Raw genomic sequence first — 15914 nt, 5'->3', positions numbered from 1 at the left:
TTAAATTTGCAACAACGAACTTGTATTAAATTTTGCGTAAAAAACGGATTTAGTGGCGCACGGACGTTGGAAATGTTGGAAAAGTGTTTCGGCAACGATTCTCTAAAAAAAACGGTCGTTTACCAGTGGCACGAGCGGTTCAGAAGTGGTCGTGAGTCAATCGAAGATGATGAACGCAGTGGCAGACCATCGACATCGAAAGTCGGTGAAAAAATTGATAAAGTAAAAGAAATGTTGGTCAATAACCGCAAATTAACCATCAGAGAAATAGCGGAGGACTTGAACATTGCCTATGGATCCGCCCAAGACATTGTGGTTAATGATTTGGGTTTCCGTCGTGTAGCAGCAAAATTGGTGCCAAAAGACCTCAATTTCATGCAAAAAAGAGACCGTGTTGACGTCGCAAAAGACATGATTTGCGAGGCTGAATCCGATCCCACATTCATCAAAAGGATCATTACTGGAGACGATACGTGGGTTTATGAGTACGACACGCAATCCAGACATCAGGCAAGTGAATGGCGTTCACCAAATGAGCCGAGACCAAAAAAACCACGTCGTTTTCAGTCAAAAAAGAAGGCAATGCTGACGGTTTTCATGGATTACAACGGTGTAGTGCATCATGAATTTTTGCCAGAAGGCCAGACAGTAAACAAAGAGTATTATTTGGGCGTTATGAGACGTTTGCGTGAAGCAATTCGCCGAAAGAGACCAGAAATGTGGGCAGAAAACTCGTGGATTTTGCACCATGATACCGCACCGTCGCACAGTGCTATCATTATTCGTAATTTTTTGACGAAAAATGCAACAAATACCATCCAACAGCCACCGAATTCACCTGATTTGGCTCCCTGTGACTTCTTTCTGTTCAATCGAGTTAAAAAACCATTACGGGGAACGCGTTTTAGCAGCCGAGAGGAAGTAATAGAAAAATCGCAGGAAGCACTGATGGACATACCGAAAACCGAATATAAAAAATGTTTCGAGGATTGGATCAAGCGCTGGCATAAGTGTGTTGCAGTCGATGGGGATTACTTTGAAGGGGACAATATAGATTTAGATGAATAAACTTGTATTTTTAATTTTCTGAATAAATTCCGGGAACTTTTTGATCAAGGTAGTATACTGAACAGTCATGGTCTCGAAACGGTTGCAATGGTGAGAATAAGTGTGGTGTAGAACCGAAGAGCCATAATTACTATTGAAAGTGCAAGCCATAATTACTATAAACACTATTGAAAGTGTATGCACTGGTTGCTCAATGACAGAAATTATTTGGTTCTTCAGGTACCTGAGATTGGTATATGATGTTGTCGCAAAGTATAATCAGTCGGAGAAGTCTGACAATGGTTTTGCAATACTGTTGAGGAAAACTCACTGCAAGGAGCGTGTTGCTAGGATGCCAAACGCCATCCAGTGAACTGGGGAGCTCATTTTTGAGGATCCAGGGCAATCGATCTGAAAATTGTTGTCATTGTAAGTGAAAATACTATGCATCAAATAATCGTGGAAGGCCTCCGATTCGAGTCTTATACCTTCAAATTAGACAGATGCTTCCCAAAGGTGCCAGGGCAAAGTGAGTTGGACGTTGCAACCTATTCTTTCTTGTGTTCCTTTAAAAACAATGCTGCTGGACTGATCAAATTTTTTCTGATGAACAATTTTTACTGTGGATCCTAAAACCATTCATAGGAATGACCCTTGGCTCGCCTATGACCTGGAAGAGGTCCCCGTTGTTTCCAGATCTAAATTTCTGGTGAATGTTCACATGTTAGGAGTTGTGTCCAGTGATGGTGCAATGTCATGCCATTGCATATCTTTAACAAATGGGAAAATATCAACAAAGGTTATTTGCATATTCTGACAAGTGTAGTGAAGCCATGGAGGGAAACATGTCGTCTGGAAGGCCATATATTTTCCAGCGGGACTTGTGCACCAGCCCATATGAGTCATTTGGTGCAAAATTGGTTGTTGTACCAAGTGGATATGTTTTGGCCCAAGGAATTCTGGCCTCACAACAGCCCAGATTTATATCCATTGAACTACTATGTGCGCAGCATGGTCAAAAGATTCACCAACAAGTCCATATATCCAAACATTCCATCATGGACAGCCATTATTGAAATGACATTCACGGATATGGACCATTGCTCATTAAATGGGCCTGCGAATGCCTCAGACCAAGAATGAAGGTCAACGTTGAACCTAGTGAGAGGTACATTTAATGCATTATTTGTTTATGATGGTGCAAACAATTTAGTGCAAAACATTTTGCAAATATTTTAATTTTTGTAATAAAAAAATGTTTAGTAAAATGGTTTAATTTGTTTGAATTTTTGTACCACACCCTGTATACCCTAAATTGTAATGGTATACCCACATATGGAAAGAGTACTTTGTAAAGAAATTAGACCATGAATACCTTCTTTTAATTATTCCAAATCATTTTATTGACAAATCAAAGCAGTATTAATAAAATTGAAATCCCCTGGGGAAAAATCAATGTTGCACTGGATGAATGGCAGTAACAGCACATGAAATGTATACCTCTTTTGATCATGACTTTGTTTTACCTTGGAACTGTAACTTCTCCTTGAAAAAAATACTTACATACTTTTTGCCTCGTAGCTCTGGTTATATTTACCTACATATTTATTGTATCCTGGAGAAGTTGTAGTGAAAATTATATCTACAATTCACCTATGATTACCTGATTAGTGAGACCTAGCCATAGGTAAGAGATGGAGGAGGGTAATCATTATCTTTTCTTTTAAATGATTCTTTACAACAGCATTGTACGTGGCCATTTTAATCTTGTCCCTGTTCATCAGATTAATAAGTCTTTGATTTTCACTATTAGTATTACTATCAATTACCATGAATTGATTATAAGAAACTGCCTAAAAATATGGAATTTTAGTACTTCACATTCACTGTTTGTATAGCTGTCCCATCTGCTTCTTGCCTCATGATAAAGTGTGTCCCTGACTGTCGGTTCATGTTTTCAAAAATCATAACACCTAACTACAATTTTGCTTGGGAATTGAAAAGTATTGTGCAGTTACAGGAAGTGGATAACAAATATGCATCCATTTGGAATTTGAATGGGCAGGAAGAGATAGGTGGTTGCTTTGCCCATCATGGAGATTTCTTCAGCAAGACTCAACATTCTATTTCTAGATAATGGGACAGTGATGTCTCAACCTCAACTATGTTCAAAGCCTACCCACAATATTGGTTAATATCATTTAGAACAAAAATAGCCATAGAAAATGCTTAAGAATTAATATGAATTTTCATTTAAAATTATTTATGTGTGTATGAATGCATGATTTGAATATCTCTTGTCTATATTTTGGAGCCCAAATTTTAGTATCTCCACAAATGTCACATCAGTTTTTAATGGTCTCAGTCAGTCTTGTAACAATGAAATTACGGTATAAGAAATCAGTTTCTCTGGTTCTGGAATATTATTATATCATGGTTTCAAAATTGTGCACAGTGTTTCAACCAAAATTTGTTGTTAAATTTTTGTATTTCTCTTATCTTTATTGGAGTGCCAGGTTTTGAATTATTTTAAAACCATAATTATTTTTTGTCCATACAGAGTTGCTGGATGACCTTGCTGGTGAGGAAGGCATACAGTTTGTTAGACCTACTGCCAATGGTGGTTATGAAGTATTAAGCCAAGAAGAAGCAGCTCGCATGATGCAACAACCTGGACAAACTATTGAAATACTTTCTGATGCCAGGCAATTACAGGTTTGTCATTTGCCTTGTGTGTGTGTGTATATAGGGATATATATGTATAGATATGTATGTGTATATATAAATATAATATATATATATATATATATATATATATATATATATATATATATATATATATATATATATATATAGATATGTATGTATATATATATACACACGAGGGTCATCCGGAAAGTAGTACCCGTTCGTGAAATAAAGACACAAAAGTAAATATTAAAGAACATAAAAAATTTTATTTGAAAGAGGATACTTTAAACTACTTCTCAACATAATCTCCAAGCAAATTAAGGCATTTGTCATAACGTGTGACAAGTTTCTGTATTCCTGCTGCATAGTCCTTCGCCGCCAGCTCATTGAGATACGCGAGGGACCCATCTTGCACAAATTTTTGCATAATGCAGATGGTGTTTAACAATTTCATGAACAATTGTTCGAGAAACATTGGGAAAATGTTCACAGATGTCATCAATTGTGACGCGCCGATCGTTCCTCACGAATTCGTCAACTGAGCTCACCAGTTGGTCTGTAATGACAGACGGTCTCCCCGAACGCTCATCGTCGTGTGTGTTCCCCCTCCCCATGTTGAAGTTGCGACACCACCGCCGAACAGACGACTCGTCCATTACATTGTCTCCATACACCTCCTTTAATTGGCGATGAATATCACATGGGCGAACGTTTCTTGCATTGAGGAATTTAATCACTGCCCTCACTTCACAACTGGCGGCGTTCTCAATTTTTTTAAACATTGTAAACAATCACAGAAACAACACAGGCAATGCTAGCGTCACGCAACTTGGCTCAGAGAAGGCAGACAAGCCACTGAAGATATCTGACCTCGTCCAGCGGCTACTCGCGTCGTCAGCACTTCATGCGGCACGAACGGGTACTACTTTCCGGATGACCCTCGTATATGTATATATATGTGTGTGTATAATTATATATATATATATATATATATATATATATATATATATATATACACATATATACATATATACATACATATATACATACATACATACATATATATATATATGTGTGTGTGTGTGTAATTATATATTTATATACACACACACACATATGTATAAAAATATGTTTTTATGTATGTGTATATATATATGTATATATGTGTGTGTGTGTGTATATATTTATATATTTTTTTTAAGGTAATCTACCGGTTAAGGTAGGTTTTTGGATGGACACAACTACCAAACAAACATTTTATTATTCCTAACAAAACAAAAAATCCATCATCCTACTCTATATCAGGTCCCTCTTCATCTCTGAGTACTTTCTTCCTCCCTTCATCCCGTCCAACATCCCTATCCTGTTCCTTCCCTTTCCTCGTTTACTTAACATTCTCCCCTCAATTACAGTCTTCAACATCCCGCTGCTGGTCAATACCCCCTTCAGCCACTTTTCCTGCCTCCATAGGATTGCTCCCAACAAACCCCTCTCTTCGCCCACCATACCAAGTACTTCCTCATTTGTTTTCTTCTCTGTCCATTTCACCTTCTCCATTCTTCTCCACACCCACATTTCAAAAGCCTCCAGTCTACGTCTATCCTCCTGCTTCAATGACCACGTTTCCGCGCCGTACATAGCTACGCTCCATATGTGAGGACTATAGAACAATAAGTTTGATATCTCACGCAGCTAAAGTTGTTCTTAGGATCATAAACAAAAGGATAGAGAGTAGGGCAAATGATTACTTAGGGGATGATCAGTTTGGGTTTAGGAAGGGGAGAGGTACGCGTGATGCCATTGCAGTAATGAGATTATTAATCGAGAGGAATATAGAATACAACCAGGAGGTATTTGCCTGTTTTGTAGATTTCGAAAAAGCGTTTGATAGAGTGAATTGGGAAAAACTAATGAGTATATTGCAGAAAATAGGAATAGATTGGAGGGAAAGAAGGCTAATCTGCAACCTGTACATGTCTCAGACTGCTCAGGTGCGAGTGGGGAACGAGGAGTCTGGTTGGGCAGTGTTTGGAAGAGGTGTAAGGCAGGGTTGCCCATTATCACCGTTGCTGTTCAACCTGTATGCAGAGGAAATGATTAAAGAGGCATGGGAAGAACTGGAGGTAGGAATGAAAGCGGGTGGGGAATTCTTAAAATCAGTTAGGTTTGCTGATGACCAGGCTTTAGTTTGTCAGTCAGCCAAGGGGCTGCAAGCATTGCTGAGTGAATTGGAAATTCAGTGCGACAGGTATGGGATGAGAATCAATATTAATAAAACAAATTTTATGCGATTCTCTAGAAAGAAAAAGGCTGAGCTTAACATTAAAATAGGAGGACAAAAACTAGAGCTGGTAGAACAGTTTATGTACCTCGGTAGTGTTTTGGACCAACACGGTCAAAGTGATAGGGAAGTAAGGCGAAGAATTGCACTAGGGAAAGAGGCTTCCACATGGAGGAGGGAGTTGATGATGGGGACGTTGAGTAAGGATGTTAAGAAAAGACTCATAAAAACTTTGATATGGAGCGTAGCTATGTACGGTGCGGAAGCGTGGTCATTGAAGCAGGAGGATAGACGTAGACTCGAGGCTTTTGAAATGTGGGTGTGGAGAAGAATGGAGAAGGTGAAATGGACAGAGAGGAAAACAAATGAGGAAGTACTTGGTATGGTGGGCGAAGAGAGGGGTTTGTTGGGAGAAATCCTATGGAGGCAGGAATAGTGAATGGAGGGGGTATTGACCGGCAGCGGGATGTTGAAGGCGGTAATTGAGGGGAGAATGTTATGCAAACGAGGAAAGGGAAAGAACAGGATAGGGATGTTGGACGGGATGAGGGGAGGAAGAAAGTACTCAGAGCTGAAGAGGGACCTGATGTAGAGTAGGATGTTATGTTTTTCTAGGGGTCACAAATTATTTAATTAGTAATTATGTCCATCCAAAAACTTACCTTAACCAGTAGATTACCTAATAATAATATCTGGCGTAACTATAGTATGGAGGATAGGAATTTTAAGAAAGAGTAAGCCTTAAAATATATTTAAGATAATTCTTCCAATTAAGAAAGATTTTGACATAATTAATGATGGAAAATAGGAGGAAGAAATTTCTATGATTTTTCGTTCATACATATAATTTTCCTCGTTGAGTAGATGCTTGAGGAAGGGGAGGAAGGAGCTGCTCCAGCCAATGATGTGGAGACTGAAGTCGTTGAGGAGACTGAAGATATGTCATTAGTTAATCACAGTAATTTGAGTGCACTTGTTGATGCCATCCGATCTGCAGGTTATCAGGTATGTAATGGTAAAATAGATCTTTCATATGTTCATAGTGATGACAATGATGTCATTTTATTTGCTAAAACTTTCATAACAATTACTCTTTGAGTTTTAATTTGAATTATTTTTAAAAAACTTATTCTAAGTCTGTTTATATTATTGATGGCAAAATGATGTCATTGAGCTGGACAGACACCACCAATGAAACGTTACATTTTGTACCATGAAGGGAAAATTAGTAGCCTGTAGCAATTTTAGATATTTTTACCATAGTATGACCATAAATATTCATTTTATTTTAATAATTCCAATAGCCGCATGTCCACTGGTCTGAAAAATCTTGGAAAAGTCAGAAAAATTTCTAGGAAGTTTTAGAATGCCCAAAAAATTGACACTACTCACAAAATAACACATTTTAACTTTAATGTTTGTGGCAAGGTTATACTTCAGTCATGTGATCAACTGATTGTGGTGACCGATTCATTTCAAAGACTTATTTATACAAGGGCAAGAAACAATCGGTGTTCCTTGTGATTTAGACAAACAAACCATGCACTGTGCCACCAGCCAAATGGCCAGAATGCAGCGGGGAGACAGCTGGAAGCCATCAGTGATGGCCAGCCAGTATGCATGCCATGGTAGACCAGTGAGCAACAGCAGCTCAAACTCTTTCAGCGGCAGCAAATTAAGGATATCAGCTCTGCCCTCAATTATTGATTATCTCCAATTTCCTCAATTTTTTATTGCAAGGCCGATACTCATGCATGGTAAAATAATCAATGCCTGGACAAATCATCGTTTATGGTCAAATGATAAACCTCTTAAATTGAGGATAATGATGGCACAGTGTGGATACATTGTTGATTGAGGTAAGGAACCATTCTTGCAAACTTCAGGAAACTGTACTCATAAAAGTGCCAGAAAAGAAATTTTATTTTATGCATATTTAATTACACTCGCACAGTAGTATATGGTGCTGCATGTACTAAGTTAGGGGCTTAAGCAAGTGGTAGACCTGGTGGTCTCAAGTATTTTCCCACTGTGGGCAAGATCATGCTATGAAACCTCCAATAATGGACAGTATTAATCTCTAATTTGGTTGCCCTGGATGACTGCTAAGTGTGCCCACGCCAAGAGCTGACCCCGATGAATGGAAGTGCTTTCGTACCCATGTGCACCCTCTTGCATCTGCCCAAGGGAATTAAACTGTGTTGGCCTAAAGAGGAAGATTTTGATACTCTGTTCCAAATATTGTTTTTATTCACTTAATACTGATTTATCTCAATAGGTTACTGAAGGGCAGAAGCAAATTATCATTACCGATGGAGGAGAACATGTCCTTGTTAATGAATCAGGAGAGCCAGTCCAGCAACAAATTGTTTATGGAGATGCTGACCAAGTAAGTATTTAATGACTCGGGAAGTAGGGGAGTGACTTGCTGTCTGCTTTTCCCAAAGTCACTGCAGTAAAATCTCAATTATCCAGACTAATGTATGCCTGATAAGCCATTGAAAATCAAAAAACTCCAAAAATATGACCGTGAAAAAAATGGAGACTCTCCTTCTTATGTTAATTTCCATTTATTAGCAAAGGAAAGTATTTTTTTCTGTTATTGTGACATTTTCATATTGGTGGAATTATAGTTTTTCAAGAACACAGAACTATCATCTAGTGTATGAAAATAATGTGGTGTAGATAGTTAATGACTTATATTATGCATTGTAAAACTCTGTGTTTGCTCACCGTTTAGGGGAATATGGAATTCTCAGGGTTAATGAATGAAAAGAAAGCAATCATGGGAAAGTATGAAAATGTTAAATTGCTATTGACAACTTTTGATTAAGTGACATTTTGAAATCCAAGGTATTTCAAAATTGTATTAAAAAAAGCATATAAAATTTTTAAAGCATTAAATTTTATTTATTATTATAATTTTATTAATATTTTGAGGTGCTGGGAAGAAAGAACAGAATTTATAATCCACAAAATGGATAATCTGATCATGAATAATCGCAAGTTAATTGTATTTTTTACCACAAGCTAAGGGGAAAAAGGGTGGGAATAAGCATAATTTAAATAATGTAGATCACAACACTAAAAAAATTAAATACAAAAGCCAACACTGTGAGAGACTGTTAATGTATACATTACACATTTTTTCCCCTTCTGAATTCTCACTTCACTATTTCATAAGTTTTTAAACTCCACCTACTTGAATGTTATGCATTGTCTCCTCTTGTACTCCCCTTGTTAGATTGTTCATGTTTCAGTCACTTCTATAACTTCTACCCTTGCATATTAGCCCTTTGCTTAAGAATCTGCCCCCCTTTGATAGTAACTTGTTATTGAAGTACATCAGCATCCCTCTTATCCACAACTGCTATGACTAGCCAATAGTTTTCCCCTCTCCATATGATGGGACATATTTAATAAATAGTTGCAGTGGACTATCTGCAATTTACAGCTAAATGGCAGTAGGCTACTGTGATGGTAATTAATGTCGTTATTTTTGTCCATGGTAATTTATTATATGTGTGTATATGTGTATATATATATATATATATATATATATATATATATATATATATATATATGTATATATGTGTATGTATATGTATGTATATATGTGTATGTATATGTATGTATATATGTGTATATATATGTGTATATATATGTGTATATATATGTGTGTATATATATATATATATATATATATATATATATATATATATATATATATATATATATATATATATATATATATATATATACACACACACACATATACATATACACATAAATTCTACCTAATTTTGCACATATTTTCACACATAGCACAATAAAATGTGTTCTATTTTCAGTTTTAATCATAATAAGAGATTTTAAAGGAGCTCAGAAATTAAAAGATAAATGTTCCATTGAGTTTCAATATTTTCTGAGTATAAATATATGCTGTAAACATATTATTTAATGTTTTCAAAACTTAATGCACTAAATAATGAATTATCATATCATATTTACCCAGTAGAATTTGGACAGTTAATCCACAAATCTATCTTTTTCACCGAACTAGTTCCAAGACCTCACAAAACATTTTGCAATGTACTTATTTATCTGAAAATAAATTAAAACACTATGCCCCTCCAAATAATCTTCATAGAGGTACTTCTTTGTCATTTATAAATTGGCCACGCCATATCCACTTGAAAAACAACACACTAACGCCTAGGGTTAATGCAAATAAATGGGTCTCATTTTTTGTCCTCCGATATGAGGCCTTGAGACTTGGCAGATAAATTCACCACAAGCCAGCCAAAACTGAGTTAATTTTGGGACCTTCAAATTATGGAAGCATCCCTCCTGAGTGAGATCAGTTATAATTTCGATGCTGAAGTATTATCTAACAAGTAAATAATGTATATTTCATTTTAATATTATCATGACAATCAATAGTGGTATCAAATACTAAATTGTGAAGGTGGAAGAAAAATGGGGATGGTGTGGAATGAAAGAGACTAGAACAGCAACAATAACCTTGAAGGAACCATCACATCCAAACGAAACTGTTGATTTAAAATGGACAAAACTAATTTCCATAATTGTCTGGTGATATTCTTCTCTTTCAATCACTTCGGCAATAGTCTCATGCAAGAGGACACTTGCCTATCACTCGTAATAGTTGAGCCAAGACTGCATTCAGAAAGTGATTATTTGTTATGGATTTGTGATCATTTCGTTTATTGTTAGCGTGTATAGAGTGGAATTAAAAGCCAAAATTATATCTTGTTAGTGAGGCATGTGAATCTAGATCCTTTTGGTGCCTTGGGAAAACTCGCAATTAAAGGTCATCGGCTCTATTGACAGAAATATATTATTCTGTTTTCTTGCTATTTCTTGGACACATCTTCATATATTGTTCATGTCTTTATTAATTACAGGTTTTTGTGACAGAGGAGGGTGAGCGATTAGAAATGGTTCTTGAGGAGGGTGGACCAGTTGTGCAATACGTCATACAAGATAATGGAGGTGAAGGAGTTCTTCCTGTGGAAGCCGTGTTAGGTTCTGGTGATGTGGAATCTGAACAAAAACTAATGAATGTGGTCAAGGTGGAACCAATGTAGGACCTCTCACGTTGACTGTTTTTTAATGTTAAGGCATGATTTTCCTTTATTAATGAAAATATTTTTGTTGCTGTTTAGCTGCATGACACTGAAGTGTTGGAAAGATTTCTGGAGTCAGTTTTTTACTGACACTGAGGTATTAGATGGGCTCTCTGATGTATGTTCTGGTGAAATTTTTTATGACAAAGACTTATGTAATAAATCTGAAGATGTCTTTCATTTCAGCATTGGCACGTGTAATTATATTTCCACTCAGGTTTAACAGTGTGAATGTTTATCATGCCATGATAATTTTTTCACCTCCGTGAAAGCAATTAGGAATTGTAATAATAATTTCATGTAAAAGAGCTGTTTATCTGTCCTAGTCATTTTGAAAACTGCTATAACTCTAATTTACAGTTTCATTGCTTTTCATGTTTTTCAAGGGAAATATTGTGATACATGCGCACATAAAGTTGTATCTTCAAACTTACTAGTATGCCGAGAATTTAAAGCTCGAGAAAAAATTCAGATGTGTAGATGGTTCACCTGATGTGATGCTGTAATGTGGTACATCCTCGAGGAGTGTGGTGGACATGTATTATATGTTTCAGGTTGAACCCTTAAAATGGTGTGTGTCATACAAACGGTCAAAAGGTTATGACTTATTAATCATTTGCTCATGGACCAAATATTTTCATCAATGTGTTGTCCTCATATGTGTTTTCATTTTGATCATTAAAATGTCTTTGGGCATTGTGCCAGCCTTTTATGTTAAACTTAAATATTATTTCCAAATTTTTGTTTTCCTGAAGATCTACTTAAGTGACTTGTAGCTATAGATTGTATAGTTTCCGGAATTGTTTGTAAGGTGTAAAGTTAGTTGTACAGTTAACTTAGAAATGTTTAATTTCCTTGAATTCCCTGTAAAAGAAATTGTAGATGCATTGTCTACAATGGAAACTTACTTGGTTGAAATAAATATTTTTCCGAATATTTTCTTGTTTTTTCACATGCTGTTATTCCTGAATTACTTGACTAGGATATTTAATTGGCTTGAAGCATACCTAACTTAACAATGAGAACTTTCGTTCTATTTGTTATTTAGGATGTACATGGTAAACCAACCTTCCCACGGACTACAAACTTGACCTGGTGGAAGGGCTTGTGCATTCCAATGTTCCCTAGAGCTGTGCTTGCGGGAGTAATGATAATTGCTCCTGATAGGGTCACCCATGCCAGATAGGTCAAAGATTAGGAGCCAGGCGAAAGGTAGTCCACGCAGCGTCTGTTCCGCGGCTGCAATGGCATCTGACCCCAGTAGGGCGGCCAGTAAGTGATGGTGTCACGTTAAAAACACTATTAAGGAAGTCAACGGGAAACCACCTCAATTATCATTCCCTAGATTTAAATGATGTACAAAACAGAGATTTTGAGCCCTGGGAACTACGGGGCTCGGCCCAATCGGCCGTGTGTTGTGCCCGGCAGCGGGGGAGGCAAGGCTTCCGCGGTCGTCATCCCACGAAACCCTTGCAAGGGAAAACCAGCAGCAGCAGGACAGAAGACGCAGGAGAAGAAGACCACATTAGTTAGAATAGGAACGTGGAATTTTAGGGCAATGATGAGGACAGGAAAATTAGAGAAAATTAAGCGAGAGATGGAAAGGGGAAAAATAGATATTTTAGGTCTATGCGAGGTGAGATGGAAGGATAGAGGGGATTACTGGAGTGATAGTTGTAGAATAATATACAGTGGCAGGGATGAGAGCCAACGAGGGGTTGCAATAGTATTAAAGAAAGAGGTAGAAAGAATCGTAGGAAAGCAGAACCGACGAACTTGGTTATTATTCATGTATACATGCCACCGAGCAACCCCACGGAGGAAGAAGTCGATAGGATATATGATCAGTTAAGAGGACATAATTGCGTGTGCTCCTGCAGGTAAACATTTGATAGTGATGGGAGATTGGAATGCAACGGTAGGCGAAGGAAGAGATGGTGATGAGTTGTAGGACTACAGTTTAGCCACGAGGAATGACCAGGCAGAGAAGGCAATTCTACAATTTGCAGAGTTCTGCAGGAGACGGGTTACTCATCACCAGCGCTTGGGTTAGACACCACAAAAGGCATAGGTATACATGGAAAATACCAGCTGACTGAGAAATGTATCAGTTAGATTATATTCTGGTTAGGCACAGGTTTAGGAAGTGTGATCAATTTGCACAACTTAGTGGAAGCGGACTCTGACCGCAATTTAGTTGTTATGAAATGTAGGGTCCATTTCAAAAAGCTAATGCAGGGGTGGTGTTTTAGGAATACTATTGAGTACTATCAAAGAAAATGGAAGAATGTAAACACAATGTTAGGCAAAATGAAGTACAAAGAATTAAATGATAAATTGAGATGGGTATCAAATAAAGCAAAAGAAGCATGGTGGAAGACGCAGTGTGAGGATATGGAACATTTGTAGAGGAAGGATGAAATTGGTGCGTTATACAGCCAGGTTAAATCACTATTGGGAAGTAAGAGGAGAAGATGTGTTAACAGTCAGAGATAAGTTGGGTAAGATAACAGTTGACACAGAAAAGATCCAAGAAGGAATATATAGAAGAACTTTGACCTACAAAGTTAGAAATTGAAAAAGAATATGACGTAGAGGAAGATAGCTTAGGTCCAGACATACTAGACAATGAGATAGAAAGGGTATTAAGGGAGCTGAAACTAAATAAGGCCGTGGAGGTGGACAACATTCCTGCGGCACTGGTAAAATGTTTAGGAAAATATGGGAGGAAGACTGTATGGACTGATTTGTAGTACCTATGAGGAAGGAATCTGGCAGGATAACTTTGAGTTCAGTGTTAGTTCCTATTCTAAAAAATATAAAGGCTACATCATATGAGGACTACAGAAAAATAAGTTTGATATCCCATGCAGCTAAAGTTGTTCTCAGCATCATAAACAAAAGGATAGAGAGTAGGGCAAATGATTACTTAGGGGATGATCAGTTTGGGTTTCGGAAGGGGAGATGTACGCGTGATGCCATTGCAGTAATGAGATTATTAATCGAGAGGAATATAGAATACAATCGGAACGTATTTGTCTGTTTCGTAGATTTCGAAAAAGCGTTTGATAGAGTGAATTGGGAAAAACTAATGGGTATTCTGCAGAAATTAGGAATAGATTGGAGGGAAAGGAGGCCAACCCGCAACCTGTACATGTCTCAGACTGCTCCGGTGCGAGTGGGGAACGGGGAGTCCGGATGGGCAGTGTTAGGAAGAGGTGTAAGGCAGGGTTGTCCACTGTCACCAGTGTTATTCAACGTGTATGTGAGGATATGATGCCAGAGGCATGGGAAGAACTGAAGGTAGGAATGAAAGTTGGCAGTTTGTAAAATCAGTTAGGTTTACTGATTACCAAGCCATAGTTTGTCAGTCAGCTACGGGAGTGCAAGTATTGCTGAATGAATTTGAAGCTCAGAGCAATAGATATGGGATGAGAATTGATATAAATAAAACTAAGGTTATGCGATTTTCCTGAAAGGAAAAGGCTAAGGTCAACATTAAAATAGGAGGGCAAAAACCAGAGCAGGGGGAATAGTTTACATACCTCAGAAGTGTTTTGGACTAACACTGTCAAATTAGAAAAAAAATTTGGGCTGGGAAAAGTCAGGGTTTCACAAGGAAGAGGAAGTTGATGACCAGGACGTTTGGTAAGGATATAAAGAAATGACACATAAAAAGTTTTATATGGAGCAATACTATGCACGGCTCATAAACGTGGTCACTGAAGGAGGAGGGTAGAAGTAGATTGGAGACTTTTGAAATGTGGGTGTGAAGAAGAATGGAAAAGGTGAAATGGACTGAAAGGAAAATAAATGAGGAAGTACTACGTATGGTGTGCAAGAAGAGGGGTTTGTCGGGAGAAATCCTAAGGAGGTAAGAAAAATGGATGAAGTGCATATTGATCGGCAGTGGGATGCTGAAAACTGTAATAGAGGGGAGAATGTTAGGCCAACGAAGAAATGGCAGGAACAGGACGGGATGTTGGCTGGGGTGAAGGGAGGTAGGAAGTACGCAGAGATGAAGAAGGACTTGTATTAGAGTAGGTTGCTAGATTGTGTTTATTTAGGAGTCACAAAATATTTATTTGGCAGTTGTGTCCATACAAAACCTACCTTAGCCAGTAGATTACCTTATAATTATAATAGTAAACCAGGAGCACGTAAGCTAAATGAGGGTGAAAATAACAAATTTTGATCGTTAAACTTAAGAAAGCAACAGCTAATTATATATTTATATTAAAACTAGACAACCTCTAGGTATGTTAGGCAAATTTTAGAAGTGTATGATAAATGAATTCTTTATGATTCAGATTTTTCATGTGGACCCAGAGCAGAAAAAGGAGGGAGGTACTATTGGATAGAAAAATTTCTCTGCTGAGTAATTATTCCTTCATGCTCATGCTAGCAGTATTACGAGTATTTAACTAATAAACTTGTGGTATAATATTATTGGTTATTACAGTGATAAAGGTAATTAAAAAATAAATGGTTAAACAGTGGAATTCATTGTTTTAACCAGTGGGAGCAGCCTGCTTTTTCTCACAAAACAGTATTTGCTCTAATATTGTAAGTAACGAGTGTACCATTTATTCTCTTCCACATTATGCATTCTATTTCAATCCTATGTCATACCTTTTCTACCCAAACTTCCTCTCATTTTCAAAAATCATTCCAGAAATAGAATGGCCCTCACACAGGTCCATTCTATAAATCAGTTAAAATCATGTAAAAGCCTTTAATGAACA

The 15914-nt window shown here is 37.2% G+C and overlaps 1 protein-coding gene across 2 annotated transcripts in view; it reads left to right on the top strand.

The window, feature by feature from the left end:
• LOC139700263 (uncharacterized) overlaps window positions 1–12106 on the top strand; it is a 43947-nt gene extending 31841 nt beyond the window's left edge. For both annotated transcript variants that reach the window (XM_071598888.1, XM_071598889.1), the window contains exons 15-18: window positions 3608–3762; window positions 6884–7024; window positions 8298–8408; window positions 10948–12106. In XM_071598888.1, the coding sequence (XP_071454989.1) occupies window positions 3608–3762; window positions 6884–7024; window positions 8298–8408; window positions 10948–11130 (590 nt within the window). In that variant the 3' untranslated portion in view covers window positions 11131–12106. The remainder of the gene's footprint in view (window positions 1–3607; window positions 3763–6883; window positions 7025–8297; window positions 8409–10947) is intronic.
• Window positions 12107–15914: the final 3808 nt, after the last annotated feature.

Source organism: Hetaerina americana, unplaced genomic scaffold (assembly GCF_022747635.1).
Source record: "Hetaerina americana unplaced genomic scaffold, ioHetAmer1.1.p SCAF_10, whole genome shotgun sequence".
NCBI lineage: Eukaryota > Metazoa > Arthropoda > Insecta > Odonata > Calopterygidae > Hetaerina > Hetaerina americana.
This window is presented reverse-complemented; position numbering and strand designations above follow the sequence as displayed.